This window comes from Taeniopygia guttata, chromosome 7, assembly GCF_048771995.1.
Source record: "Taeniopygia guttata chromosome 7, bTaeGut7.mat, whole genome shotgun sequence".
NCBI lineage: Eukaryota > Metazoa > Chordata > Aves > Passeriformes > Estrildidae > Taeniopygia > Taeniopygia guttata.
The window spans coordinates 23,236,472-23,250,136 of record NC_133032.1 but is presented as its reverse complement, the minus strand read 5'-3'; the positions used below and the strand labels follow the sequence as shown (position 1 = coordinate 23,250,136).

Genomic DNA, 13,665 nt, shown 5'->3' with positions numbered 1-13,665 from the left:
CTTGTAAGCCATTGACAACTTCTACCGTGCACTCTAAACCCCGTGTATAATATCATAAGCCGTTGTTTGTATTACTCTCCACTGTGTCTTCTGCCTTCACCCCCCCCAAAAAAGGCAAGATTTGATTATCTCCGCTGCATCAGCCAAGACAGCAACACCAGCTGTTCTCATTGTGCAGCCTCTTCCTCACGGCCTACATGTTAATAACCTGATCATTCCATTTTCTCCTTCAACTGCCGGCTGCAGCACAGCAAAGAGACAAAAACCCAGGCCCATCTGCAGCAGCTGTAGGCACTGAACTGTGAAGCCACCAGGGATTTATAAACTAATCTGTAACACAACACTGCCTTGTTTTTACAAGTGAGAGGCCACATTTGTGCAGACCTGATCTTTTCTTGCAATAAACTTGGAGGGCTGGGGGTAGGGGGGGCAAGGATGAAAACAAGATACATAATAATTTACTTAGGGAAAAAAACCTCTGAGTTGCATTTTCAAAGTGTTTTGACTGGTATTTGGGCAATCTCTCAGCCAGGTGAAGTCTGCATTTAATGTGGTTTAGCCGCACCCCTTACCCTCAACTGTCCTCCTTCCACTGCTCAGAAATCCCCCAAAACTTTGTCTCTTTTAGAGAAAATATAGGAAGAAAATGTCCTACCTCTGCAATGTTTTCTTGGGGGTTCCTCCATACCAAGGAAATACTTTTCGAAATGGAAAATAACCCATCTATAGAAAAAGTCAAGTCCTGTTGTTCCCTGTTTTCAGTGATCTGAATAAGTCTCCAACTGAACTCTTTTAAGATGTTTCAAGCAGGTATGACTAACACCTCCTGGGGGATGCTGCAGCATGAAGACCCATTATGTAGCAGAAAATAGAGGATAAGCCCTGCATCTGGTGGAGCTGGAGCCCATTGCTGGGCAGACATGTGGGAGGATGCTCTGCCTCTGGCAGAACCCAGGCCCAGCTCGGCAGAGCCACCTCCCCTTCACAGGGCTGGACCGGGCAGCCCAGTGGTGACTGCCGCACTTTGATTTATCTGTCCCGTTATAATCAGCGCTCATTACAATCACTTAGAGCAACACTACAGGCCTCATTACGGACTAGGCACTCACTGCCATTAGTCTTTAAGAAGGATAGCGCTCAATTTGCCTGGCAACATGCGAGGTCCTGACCTTGGAGCTATTAGGGAAAAGATTAGACTGCAGTGTGACCATGTGTGCAGACATGAGCAAACCAAATTAATTTCTGGCAAAGGGAGGCACCAGGCAAGGACCCTGCCATCCCGAGGACACCTGAGAACTTCTCCATTCCCCAAAGGAGATAAGCTAATGGCACGTTTAAAGGAGCCTGGTTCTGAAGGTGAAGCACATCCGTGGTATTTAGAGAGATATTAATCCAGTTTCCCCACAAAGTATTTGCTTGGCTGATCAGATTAAGGGATCTAGCCTTCAACAGCACACCCCCACCACAGCAGGCCCCAAGAAATCTGTGATACTTCACAGCCTCAGACATATTGCACCATGTGTACCCAGCTGCTACAATAATTAGCTTATGAATGTATCAGCTGGTTCTGTGATTTTTATAAATAATAACTAACCTACAGACCAGAAAGATTTCCACGAGCCTAATATTAGCAAGAAATTGCAAGGTGCGCCTAACTGAATTGTCATTGTGCTAAATGCCCTGTCTTCTCTCACATTGTGCGAGACTGCGTCTCCCCCAATGCCATTTATAAATATTTATCTTTGCAATGTATTTGTGTCAGTTTTCTTCACAAGAGCCATTATTCGCTCACCCCCACACATACACACACAAACCCACTGTGTGCATGTGTACACTTATCTGCATCAAGTCTGTCCTTTCACTACTCTCTTTCTATCCTTCCATCTCTTTATTCAAGCACTCATTCAAGACCCTCTCTATCCATCTATGGGGCTGTTTATTAGGCAATAGCTTTGACTAATACGTGAGAAAACACAGCGTGCCGCAGCTTACTCACACGTTCTTTATGGCTGCAAGTAACCGCCTTCCCCAGGCACAGATGAAAAGTCTGCATCGGCTTTTTAAAATTATTTATTTAAATAATCTTAGCACGCCATCCAAGAAAGTTTTGCAGTACCAGGCAAAAAAAAAAAAAAGTGTAAATGTCAAATAAAACAGTGACAGATGACAGTATTCTCTATTGAATAGCACCGTTTCTTCGTGCATGTTCAATGAGAACTCATGAATTATTAATACACAAAATCTCCTTTTCTGTTAAAAATCTCAACTTGGCGTTTTTTTGGTTACAATTTTTAAATTTTGTTTTATTTATTTCTTTGGGGTCTGTGTATGTTACACAGAGCTTTCCAGGAGAATTATTTCATTTAAGAAATACTAACATACAAAAACTTTTGGAGCTACAGCCATTCACAGTGAATTTTCATCTATAGCTACATTTATTAGCATGAAGAAGAAAAAGAGAAGGTGACACTATCTCACCACCTTTTCCCCCACTCATCCACAGCATCTGAGCTCACTGCATTACAAGTAAATACAACTTCTGTGAACATATTCTGAAAAATCTAACTAATAACACACCCCTCCCCAGACCCGTAATACGCTGTGTTTCTGGTCCTGCCTCCCTGCACATCACAGGTCTCGCTCCAGCACACAAACAGCCCCCTTGGCTGCCAGAGTTACCAGAGAGCTTGATACACACCAGTGTCAATATGGGTGGCAGAATCCAGCCCTTAATGTCAGCTTCTAAGGTTCTCAAATGGGAATGTCTTCCATTAAAAATAAGAGGAGGAAAAACAGCACAATTAAAGGATGCTTTTGGCTCTACATTCAGGCACACCCAGAGCTTGTGGTTACAAGGAATTCTGCTTAGAACTTCCTTCATTTCACCCCAAAACTTCTAGAGACATTGAGAATGAAACCAAATTTAGCTCATTAAAGAGACCTGCAGAGAAGTGCTGGCCTCTATTTTTGTTGTTCTTATGAGACAAGATGAACATTTTCTAAGCATTTTGTTTGATAAAAAAAATACTATCATATAATGTCCCATTTTTAACCTCTCTATCTTCCAATCAAATACATTTCCACACAGCTAAGCAAACAACAATTAACATCTGCAAGAAATCCAGCCATTCCTATTGTGCTTTTATGCTGTTAAAGAAAAAGCATGCTTAGAACCCAAAGGTGAGGCTTGGCGCCCTCAAACCCCCTCAAGGACAGCGAGCTGGTGCAGCAATCCTGAGCTGTATCTCTGTCACTTATCCCAGAGTCCTGTTTAACAGCTTGACCCTTTCACTTTTGCTGGGCTTACCCTGGAGCAGAGCAGCCAGATGTACCAGGCTACAGTAAGGTCCGTTTTTCCAGCACTCAGTACAGGTGTGCACAAACACACTGACCCCCAAAACTGCTTCCTGCAGATCTGCTGTCCTGCAGCCTGCCAAGGACCAAATTTCTGACCAAGGACAAAGAAGGCACGTGGGAAGATCTCAGGCTCACAGTCATGCTGGGGTACAGGCCCATGTTTACACTTTGCCAAAAGCCACTGCAGGAGGTGGCAGTTGGGTGTCCACGGTGACTTAGTCACAGGCAGCTGTTCTGCTTCGAGCATGGATAAACCTGCAGCTTAACTGACCTTGTGTTTCCCTGCACTTACATTAAAATTAATAACAACAACAACAACGATAACAACAATACACTTAGTTGTCTGTGCTGACATTTTCTAGGGTCTCCAGTGAAAGCATGAGTAGGCAAATGAAGAGGTTTTTAGTAAGAGTGATTCAGGAATAAATCTCAAAAATAAATGTAAAAGGCCATTTCCTCACCCACATCATCAGTGCAGAAAATGTCAACATATGTGAAAAAAGGAAAAAAAAGCAGCAATGATTGACGCAAGTCTTGAAAGATTAGTAAAGAAATGCACTCTTCAGAGAAGGCTCCCTTCCCACGTGGGATCACAGGAGTCCTCTGGACAAACTTCCTCAGCATCTCTTATCTCTGCTTAGTTTGGGACTCTACAGTGCAAAATGAGCTAGATAATATTCAGCTCTTGTTCCTTAGTCGCCAAACTCTCTTACCATGAATCCAATAAGTGCCTATTAAAATAAATAAAGCCCCTAATGATTCAAGATAACCTAATCAAGAAAGCTGAAATGGATAAAAGACTAACTGTAATGGAGAGCTCTGTCATGGCTTCAATGAATTCTTGATGAGGGCCGGGGGAGGGGGACTGAACCTGAGAAGCTTTACTTGGAGAATTTTGATATAGTTCAAGGTTAATCACTCATCAGTCTGGATTTTCTGAAATGCTTGGTACTTTTCTTCCCCAGAAAATGCAAAGCACTTTCATGAGGGCCAGTTTCTCGCTAGCCTCATAAAGCATGAAAAAATATATAAAAAAAGAATGAGATACATGAGCCATGAAGTACCTTAGATTCTGCTTAGAGCTCTTGGCCTCAGAGGGAAGGATGCTGTGCATTGAGGATATTTCCAGCATTCCAAGTTCAAACTAGCTTTTCCCCACACTAGAGAAGAAGTGTGGGCTTGTGGTTAGGGCAAGCAGCCCACCATCAGCTCCTGGGTTTGCCAAGCACTTTGTGAGCAAAGTCCCCACTCCACAACTGTCCCTTATTCATTCAGCTGCTGAGAGGCCAATGCACTGCTCCAGATGCTGCCACAGAGTCACAGAATAGTTTAGCTTGGAAAGGACCTTTAAAGGGCTCTAGCCAAACCCCCCTGCAATGAGCAGGGACATCTTCAATAGGTCAGGTTGGACTCTGAGCAACCTGAATGTTTCAAGGGATGGCGCATCTGCCATTTCTGTGGGCAGCCTGTTTCAGTGTTTCACCACCCTCAATGTAAAAAGTTTCTTCCTTATATATCTACTTTGAATTTATTCTATTTTAGTTTCAAACCATTACCCCTTATCCTGTCACAACAGGCCTGGCTAAATAAGCCCCATTTAAGTACTGAGAGGCTGCAATGAAGGCTCCCTGGACTCTTCCATGTCCAGGCTGAACAGCCCCAACTCTCTCTGTCTGACTTCACAGGAGAGGTGCTCCAGCCATTTGATAAATTTTGTGGCTCACTCTGAACTTGACTCAACATACTCAACATGTTGAAGTCCCTTCTGGGCTGGGGACCCCAGAGCTGGATGCAGTGCTCCAGGTGGGGTCTCAGCAGAGCAGAGGGTCAGAATCACCTTCCTCAACCTGCTGGTCACGCTGCTTTGACTGTAGCCCAGGATAGAGTTTGCCTTTTGGGCTAAGAGTGCACTTCAACAGCTCTTGACCAGCTTTTCACCTACCAGCATCCCCAAGTCTTTCTTGGCAGGGCTGTTCTCAATCCCTTAATCCCTCAGCCTGTGCTGATACTGGGGTTGCCCTGACCCAGGTGCAGGACACTGTACTTGGCCTTGTTAAACCCCATGAGTTTCATATGGGCCCACTTCTCTTGTCCTGGTGGGGTCACACTGTGATATACAAGTCTGTGAAAAGAAGTTCTAGTCCAAAGGTACATAAAAGAAATTCTAAGTTTAGTCAAGGAGAGAAATGTCTTTCTGCATTTCCTCCATAGGTGACAAGAACATCGAAATATCAGCACAACAGATAGGCCCCAGCTGCAGGGATCCAAAGCATCATAAAGAAGGCACTGAGATAAGGCTGTAAGAAGTGCCCTGTATGCACACACTATATACATTCCACATCTCCACCTCTAGCTGCTTTTTCTTAGCTGCTCTTCATCATCGCTGGAAGCTAATTAGTTTAAGGCCACAGAAAACACCTATTATAAGCTAAATGGGAGAGAGAAGGCATCCCATCCTATCAAATTAATACAAGGGAATGTAAGTTGGGAAGGACACAGAGGAAGGGATGAAATTAAGGGTTTCTAAACTTAATCCTTCCTCAAAGTGACTCTGCTAATTCCTCTTGTAGTGCCTGTAGTCCCATTTTGGAGGACATGCAGGAGGTAAGGGCATGGGAAGGTGGCCATGGTATGGAGTCCCACCTAGCACAGGATCCTGCTGAGGGCTAAACACTCTCCTTGGCCAGAGAACTGGAAATGAGGAAGGGATCTTGACATGAAAAAGGAAAGTCAGATAAAAGGCAAGGAACTGTCATAGTGATTTTCATCCATAGGCCTGGGGGCTTTTTTCACCACAAGAGCCTCAGCTGAAGGGCTTTTCTGCTCCCAAACTCAAACCCTCATCAAGTTTTTTGTTTGTTTGTTTACTTTTCAACAGGGTAAAAATACAACACAGAGACTGATCCTTAAGACTAATCCTTAACATTTTTTCAGATGTTGCTCCAAGAGGTCTCCCTTGCTTTACTGCGGTGCAACTGGAATAAACTCCAGTCTCTTGAAAAGAACTTCAGTTTCAAGACTATGCTTTTTTTTTCAGTGGACCAGTGAAGGTTCCATTTGCCCTTCCCAGGGCTGATCCCCAGCAACATGCTTCCCCATGCCACCTCAGGCTGATTAAGAGTCTCTTGCCCTGGTAGAACTGGGGGAAGTTTGGTCTCCATGTTCATACAAACTCTGCCCTCCCTCAGACTGTCAACAATGTCTCCAGCCAGCGGTGCCCACTATTTATTTTGATAGTCATTGTTTACTACAAACAGAATTACATGCCTAAACCCATTTTGCAAAGACTAAGAAAAAAACATCTGCTAAGCACAGCACAGCCTCTGACAGGACTCTCACTAGCAGAGGTCAAAGGGGTGATGCTGCTGCACAGCATTAGAGTCACATGGTCATGGTTTTCCTGAAGTTGTCCTGCAGAGCAGTCACGGAATTGAATGTAGAAGCCAGTTGTAAAACCAACAATCCAAACACAATCCAAAGTCTCTGCCTGTCCCACTGCTCAACTCTGCATACACACAGGCCACCCAAACCTCTCTGAAAGAGCACACCAGAAACCTGTCTTCTTGTGAATTAATTATAACCAGAGGAGCCTGAAGTGTAGACTGGAAACCAAACCCTCGTGTTCCAATCACACAGAAACATTCCCAATATGCTAATACAGGTCCCAGATTTAGCCACTAGAAGGGCACTAGCAGGCAGTATTCCCAGACAATCCTGTTGTCCATCGACTACATCCCTAACAGCTGACAACTAAAATAGGAGGGCAGCTTTGGAGGCTGTATTGTGAGGGCACTGAGCTCTCAGCTCCTGCTGGATTAAAAAATACAAAGGGATGCACAGCACTTCACAAAGGCTAAAAAGATCTAGATATAAGCTGCAAGGAATAAAATGCATATTGAGGTGAATAACTGACGAATAACTCAATATCTAAAGTGAATGACTTGAAATCTTTATGAAGGTAGATTCCCTTAAAGAATTCTCACCATACTACCTTGGTACCTCCATAAGGCCCTGAAACTTGCCTTTATGTTGACTTGTGAACTCTGTGATTTGCAACCTCAGTTTCTAGAAACTGCCCTTCTCTTCAGTTGCTGAGCCACTGCCATGACTTAAGAATAAAGATGGTTACTTGTTAAATTAGAGGTCAATTAACCCCACTAGTAGATGATGCCTCTTGCAATAACTGTTCTCAGTGGGTACCACTCTTCCTGTACAGAGACAGAAGAGGAAATGAGGTCTCCGTTGCCTCTGGATGTTCTCTCGGGTACATGACACACAGCCCTGCGTATAAAATGTCAAAACATCCCTGTCGGAGACTCACTGCCTGCTAAAACTGTGAAGATCTCACAGCACCGTGGATTGCTGTTGACAGAACAGCAGCGCCCAACATAACACATGCCTTGTTAGCAAACTGGAAGCCTCTCAGTAGTCTGGGGTGAGGGAATAATAGAGGAAGCCAACACGACACAAGCCAGGCCTGTGGAGAATAGCAAGTGAACGAACCTTGGCGGAGAGTCCAAGCAAAGCCTCAGACTAGCTCTTTTTTCCTCCCTTTCAAACTCTCTCTTCTGCAAACATGGGCAGTTTTCAATGAGCGCTTCCCACCATGTAACTCAGCTGCTGAAATCAGCAGCATTTGCACCAGAAATTCCCACAACTGGCACAGCTGGCCTGCGCAAAGCCTGGGAACACCCAACTGCTAGTTTTCAGACAAGCTAGACCTAAGGCTGACCATGCCACCGTGACTCTCCCCCAAGCAGGCAGCTGTGTCCTTGCTTTTTGGCACTCCTCCATGCCACAGAGCTCCCCAGCCAGCGGCAGGACACCACAGGCACACCAAGCCAGGCCACGAGCAGGCACACAGGTGGGCTCTGAGGCAGGGGGAGGCCCGTACCACTGTGGTTCTTGGCTGTGGCTTCCTCTGTCCCTGCCTTCCACTGCCCCCATAAACCACTTTCATGCTCCAGCAGAGCGCTATGACATCTCAGCATGGCGAATGCTGGGCCATCCCAGGGAGCCAGAACTGCTTTGGCAAGGCTGCGAAACAAAAGAAACATCAGCCTCAGAAATGCTTCTTTATTTGCTGCTGCTGAAGAAACAAAACCTTTATGTGCAGTAACTTTACTTTAAACAATAACATTTGTGGATCTTAACCTTTTGCATCTGGTGTTCAAAATATGCCCTGCTTTTTTTCCACGTGAAAGACTACAGATCTTATTTTTGTTTAGGTGCTGGTGTGCAACGCTGCCAGAGAAGTGCATTCAAGCTGGCGCAGACCAAAACTGGTGAGCCACCCAAATTATTGTTGGGTGGTTCAGTCCCTCTCTATTTCAAGAAGCCTCTGGGTATAATGACAGGAAGCTTGCAGGCAATTTTAAGCCAAACCTCAGAGAGGCTGGCATTCCGTCTGTGTTAAAACACTCCTTATTAAAAGCTGTCCAGTCCGGATTCTGGGTGGAACTTTGATATCTGCATGGAGCAAAGAATAAGGGGCACGTTTGCAAAATCAATTGTGCAGTTTTTATATTTACTGCACGTTTACCACATATGTCATTTATTACACAGTGGAAAACCGTTAAATGCACAGTAGTTGTGCCAAGTGGCATTATGCTTTTAACAGCTTTATTCGTTTAACAGCTCCAGTTCTCATTATATTTTGCCATGTGGTACATGAGATTTTTATGCATTTAACAGTTTAAGAGGGTTCCATGGTATTTTCCTTTTATGTATTTCATACTGAGCCTGGGATTTGGTTTGGGGGGTAGCGGGACTGCAACCCCTTTACCCTGACAAGAGAAAGCAAAACGCAAAGAAAATTAATGATTACATTAAGAAGGAAAAATTAATCAGATCTCCATCTGTCAGGACATAAGTACCTGTAAGAAGGACAAGGCTTTCCCATGTGCTTTGATAGCCTTTGATGCTTTCTTTATATGCCTTTCAACTGCTTATTTTACATCTACTTTAATGACTAAAATGTTGCTTCCCTGCACAGAGGGGAGTGTGTGTTTTGCAGAGTGCATACACCTAGATTTTTTTACCCCACTCTCTCATTTTCACGTGCACATTTGTGCATTTTTGTGTGCATACTGATGCCCTCTCCTAGCTGAACTGAATAATTTCATCCATGATCAGAAGCAACTCTTTTCATTCAGTAAACAATTCCTTCCAACAATCTCCAATCTACTTGCTGCCCTTCAAAAAAAATCTGTCTGTCCTTCTTTCCACAAAATCTCTTCTGATGCATTATATTTTTTTAAAGAGCTGGATGAAATTTTTAAATTAATGGATTCTCTTCAAGAATTTCACCCTGACCTAGGTTTGCTCACATGTATTTTTTACACCCAAGGCAGAAATTAATCCAGCAGAACTCACTGCAGTGCCTTCTCATGCCTTTTTGTAAAAATCATTGGATCTGATGTGAATTATTCACATGGCAATACCGTATGCAGCACATACAACATGCTAAAAAGGAAACACCTGCCTAATATGCTGTTTCCCATTGCCTTCTCTCAGTTAACCACTTGAGAAAGCAATTTCATTACCTGCTGAATGAGTAGGATACCACCATTTTGGAAGTTCCTTGTCCTACTAGCAGAGGTGTAAGTTATATACCACATGTGGGAAAAGACAGACATGTTTGTCCAAAAGGGGAGAAAAAGCTTGGCTGTGAACTGACCCTTTCCTCAGCCTCTTTTAAAAGGGAAAAGGAAACCACTTAAGCAGGCAAAAGCCAAACATGACAGGTTCCCCAGAGATCAAAATTATTATTATTGTAGGAACAGATGTAATTTTATTGGTGGGAGGAAGAGATGGATCTAGTCCCAAATCCAGAGCTTGCTTTAAAAACAAAACCCCAGAATGCCCCACAACAATGAAATCCCCTATACCCCTATACCACTCACCTGACTTTTATTGGCAGCCACTTTGGCAAATAGAGCTTGAGATACCTTGGCCCTTTTCATCTCCTGTTGGATCTCATCATAAATGGCAGCTGTGATGTTGACGTTGGTGCTGTCCGCCTTAATGGGGAGGTCTGTTGTTGGTGTCGAGGTTTTGGCCTACCAAGAGACCATGAAAATAATAATTAAAAAAGTGCTGCTTTCAGCCCAGCCATCTGTGCAGAAATTATCAAAGGATTTCAGTCAGCTGATGCCAAACTGCATTAGCTACAGAGGGACACTTCCTGTCCATTATTCTAATCAGGTTAATTGTGATTGGAAATAATTGCAGTGCATTCCTATAGGACATGCAAGGCCCTGTCAAGTCTCCCCCTCTCCCAGCATGTTTATTGAGCAGCTCAACAACAGCATAGGTAGCTGGGGCACTGGGCTGCAGGCACACGCTGACATTGGCTTTGCCAGCCAGCTACTGCAGCACAGCCACCAGGCTCTACCTTCTCCCCCTCTCTCTAAAAGTGGCCTACACCTTAGAGGAAGAGCCAATTCTCCCAGAAAAAATGAGTAAATGGGTAGAGGTCTCTAAATAATAAATTATTACTCAATTTAATGCACTCCCTCAAGTCTCCCTCATCCTTTATTAAAACTATACGTATGTCACTTGAGTATGTATGGTTTCCCAGCCTTATCATCATTATGCTAGCCAGACAGTCACCTAATTTCACCTAGGAAATCAGTGGAAATGAAAAAAAAAATCATTTCATAAAGCTGGGCTTTGGCATGCCTTAGATGTGCTGCCCTCATTCTCCTAAACTCATATCGAGATTTTGTGTATTCCACTGCACTCCTTTTAATTGAATGATTTCCCATCAGCTTCTGTGACAAATGAAGGACAATAATGGATGCTGCCAGTGCTTTCCCTAGGCTGGACTACCCCTGCAAGGCTTCTATCAATACAGTTCAGAAGACTGCTGCAGGATATCTGTTTCAAAGCCCCTTGGACTGCTGGTCCCCAGAATGCACTGGCAGGAGAGGGAGGGAGGGCAGCGGGATGTTCACTGAGTGCCCCCAGCACCAGCTGCCCCTTGGAGACAGATCTCATTTACTTTCCTGGGCTCAAAGAGGAGAGATACCAGGACTGATCATTGCACCCCTTAGACCTTTGAAAGGAAACGTGGGATACTGATAGAAAATCTGTTTTGTCTTGAGACGTAAAGGTCTTAGGAAAGAATACAACCTAAATGGCAAAGCTCACAGTTCCCAACAGACCCAAATCACCCATACACCCCAGTGACACTGATATTTGGCCCAATTACAAACCTTTTCAGCTGGATCCCATTTTTGTGTCAGAGTTGAAGTCTGCTAGAGTACATCTAATGTTAATTTTTAACTAGGCAGATATGCTCCAATGTTTATTTGTTAATAGGAAGGTTAACTAGGCAAAACCAAACCTTCTGAACTTCTTCTGTTTTGTTGTCCTCCAAATCTTCTTCCTGACATCTCTTCTGTACGGAGGCCATGTTAATAATGGAGCCAAATCAGTCAAGACAACACACTAGACTAATCACTCTTCCTTACAATTTCCAGATAAAGCCTTAACCAACCTCCATCTTCTCCCTTTCGAGGCTCAGCAGGCTCTGGGCTTGCTCCCTGCCTGTCACAGGCAGGACATGTGCAGAAAGGGTGTAAGATTTTCCTGTTCCCTGAGGGCAGCCCAGTGTGCAGGCAGAGGCAGCTGGACAGCAGCTGGGGCAGAGTGCAGCCACCATGGCCCAGGAGGCCAGGGCTAAACCACTGCCATGCACAGGCCATGAGCTGGGTACAGTGCTACACTGACTGACAGGGACACCCCGCTCTGAAATTCATGTTTACAGGTAGATGAGAGTTAGGGAAATTGTGGGAAATGTAAGAAAACAACAAGGAGTTCATGAAAAGGAAAAGGACTGTCCAAGTCTGTCAGGTGTGATTTAATGGAGATTTGTTTGGCATAAAAAAAGTCTTCCCAGGCATTGGAGCCTTTGGCTAGCACAGCAGCTGAGGTCACCATGGCCTCAAAGGCTGCTATGGATGTCTGAGATCCTGAGAAGAAAAAAATTAGCATGTAAAAAATTTTTAAAATATAACTCCATCCTGCATGGTTCTCCTACACTTCTAGGTCACAGTCACAGGTCAGGAAAAAGCCTGCCCTGCACACCATGAAAGCTGCACTATTTTTTATTTAATCACCAAAATAGGAAGGGCAAATACCAACCAATACTAAAATAAAGTATTTAATGTTAAAAGTCTAGATTAAAAGCTGGTTTTGATATCAAGGAGTCTACCACTATTGAAACATCTTATTGCCAACAGTGGGGGGGAAAAAAGAAAAAATGTTTGCAACCACAATGCCAGAGCACTGCAACTAGCCCCTTACTGCTAGGGTTCTGTGAGCACACAACAACTCCCAACAGCTCAGAGCATCTTCCCCACAGCAACTGTACCCCATTTTCTGGATCAATCTCTCGTTCTCACCTTGAGGCAGGTCCAGAGCCTCAGTTCACAGAAGGGTGGCTTGGGGCTGGCTCAGAGTCAAGGAGACCTGAGCTAGGTTACTCTGCATGCCCTTACACCTGCCTGCGTGACAGCCCCAGCAGGAGCATTTCCACAGGTATCTGCCACTCCTTGCTTACCCAGCACCCTCAATCCCAAAAGCCTTGCCGCAGGATATCGGTATCTATGGAAACTGTGTTTCCAATTGCCATTCCACCACCTTCTCTGCCCCACTGACACAGTTACTGCAAGGCTGGCCCAGCTCCTACCCCTGCTGCCCCAAAGCGCCCCGCTCCAGGGTAGCTAAGAGCAGCCGGGGAGCTGACGCTGCCGGAATCGCTGCGCTGCCTGTGAGGACGGCATTTGTCTCCTCACAACTAATACCAGGCATATGGGAAGTACAGTAGCCGTGCTGCCTGCCCAGGAGCGGGGAAGAGCCTCATTTGCAGAGGTGTCCAAGTTGTCAAAACAGCACCTGTGCTGACTGGTGCTGGCCCTCTGAGGGCTGGGGAAATGTTACACAGCGGGCACAAGGCAGGCATTGGTACACAAACCTTTGTGTGCTGCTTTTGCTGATCAAAAATCTCACAAAATTCTATTGGACTCTTCAAGCTGAAATAAGGCAAATATGTGATGGTTTATACTTCTAGACTACAGTTTTCTAACAACATTTAGCTCTTACAAAGGCAGGCAAAAAATTCCATTCTTTTAAATCATGTTCTAGCTGTGGCTAGAGCACAGGAAAATGACATATTTCAGCACAGGAATGCAATGGGGCAAGAGATCCAATTTTTTTTCTCACCAGATTGCATCTAAACTCTCAATTTCATTTCAGTGCTTGATTATAGTACAAAACCTATTGCAATAAATGTAAGCAGGA

General features: G+C 44.5%; 1 protein-coding gene across 5 annotated transcripts in view; it reads right to left on the bottom strand.

The window, feature by feature from the left end:
* Positions 1-13,665, bottom strand: part of SATB2 (SATB homeobox 2) — a 131,518-nt gene that overhangs the window by 26,348 nt on the left and 91,505 nt on the right. For all 5 annotated transcript variants that reach the window (XM_030277768.4, XM_030277766.4, XM_072932406.1 and 2 more), the window contains one exon: positions 10,263-10,418. In XM_030277768.4, coding sequence (XP_030133628.1) covers positions 10,263-10,418 — 156 coding nt within the window. The remainder of the gene's footprint in view (positions 1-10,262; positions 10,419-13,665) is intronic.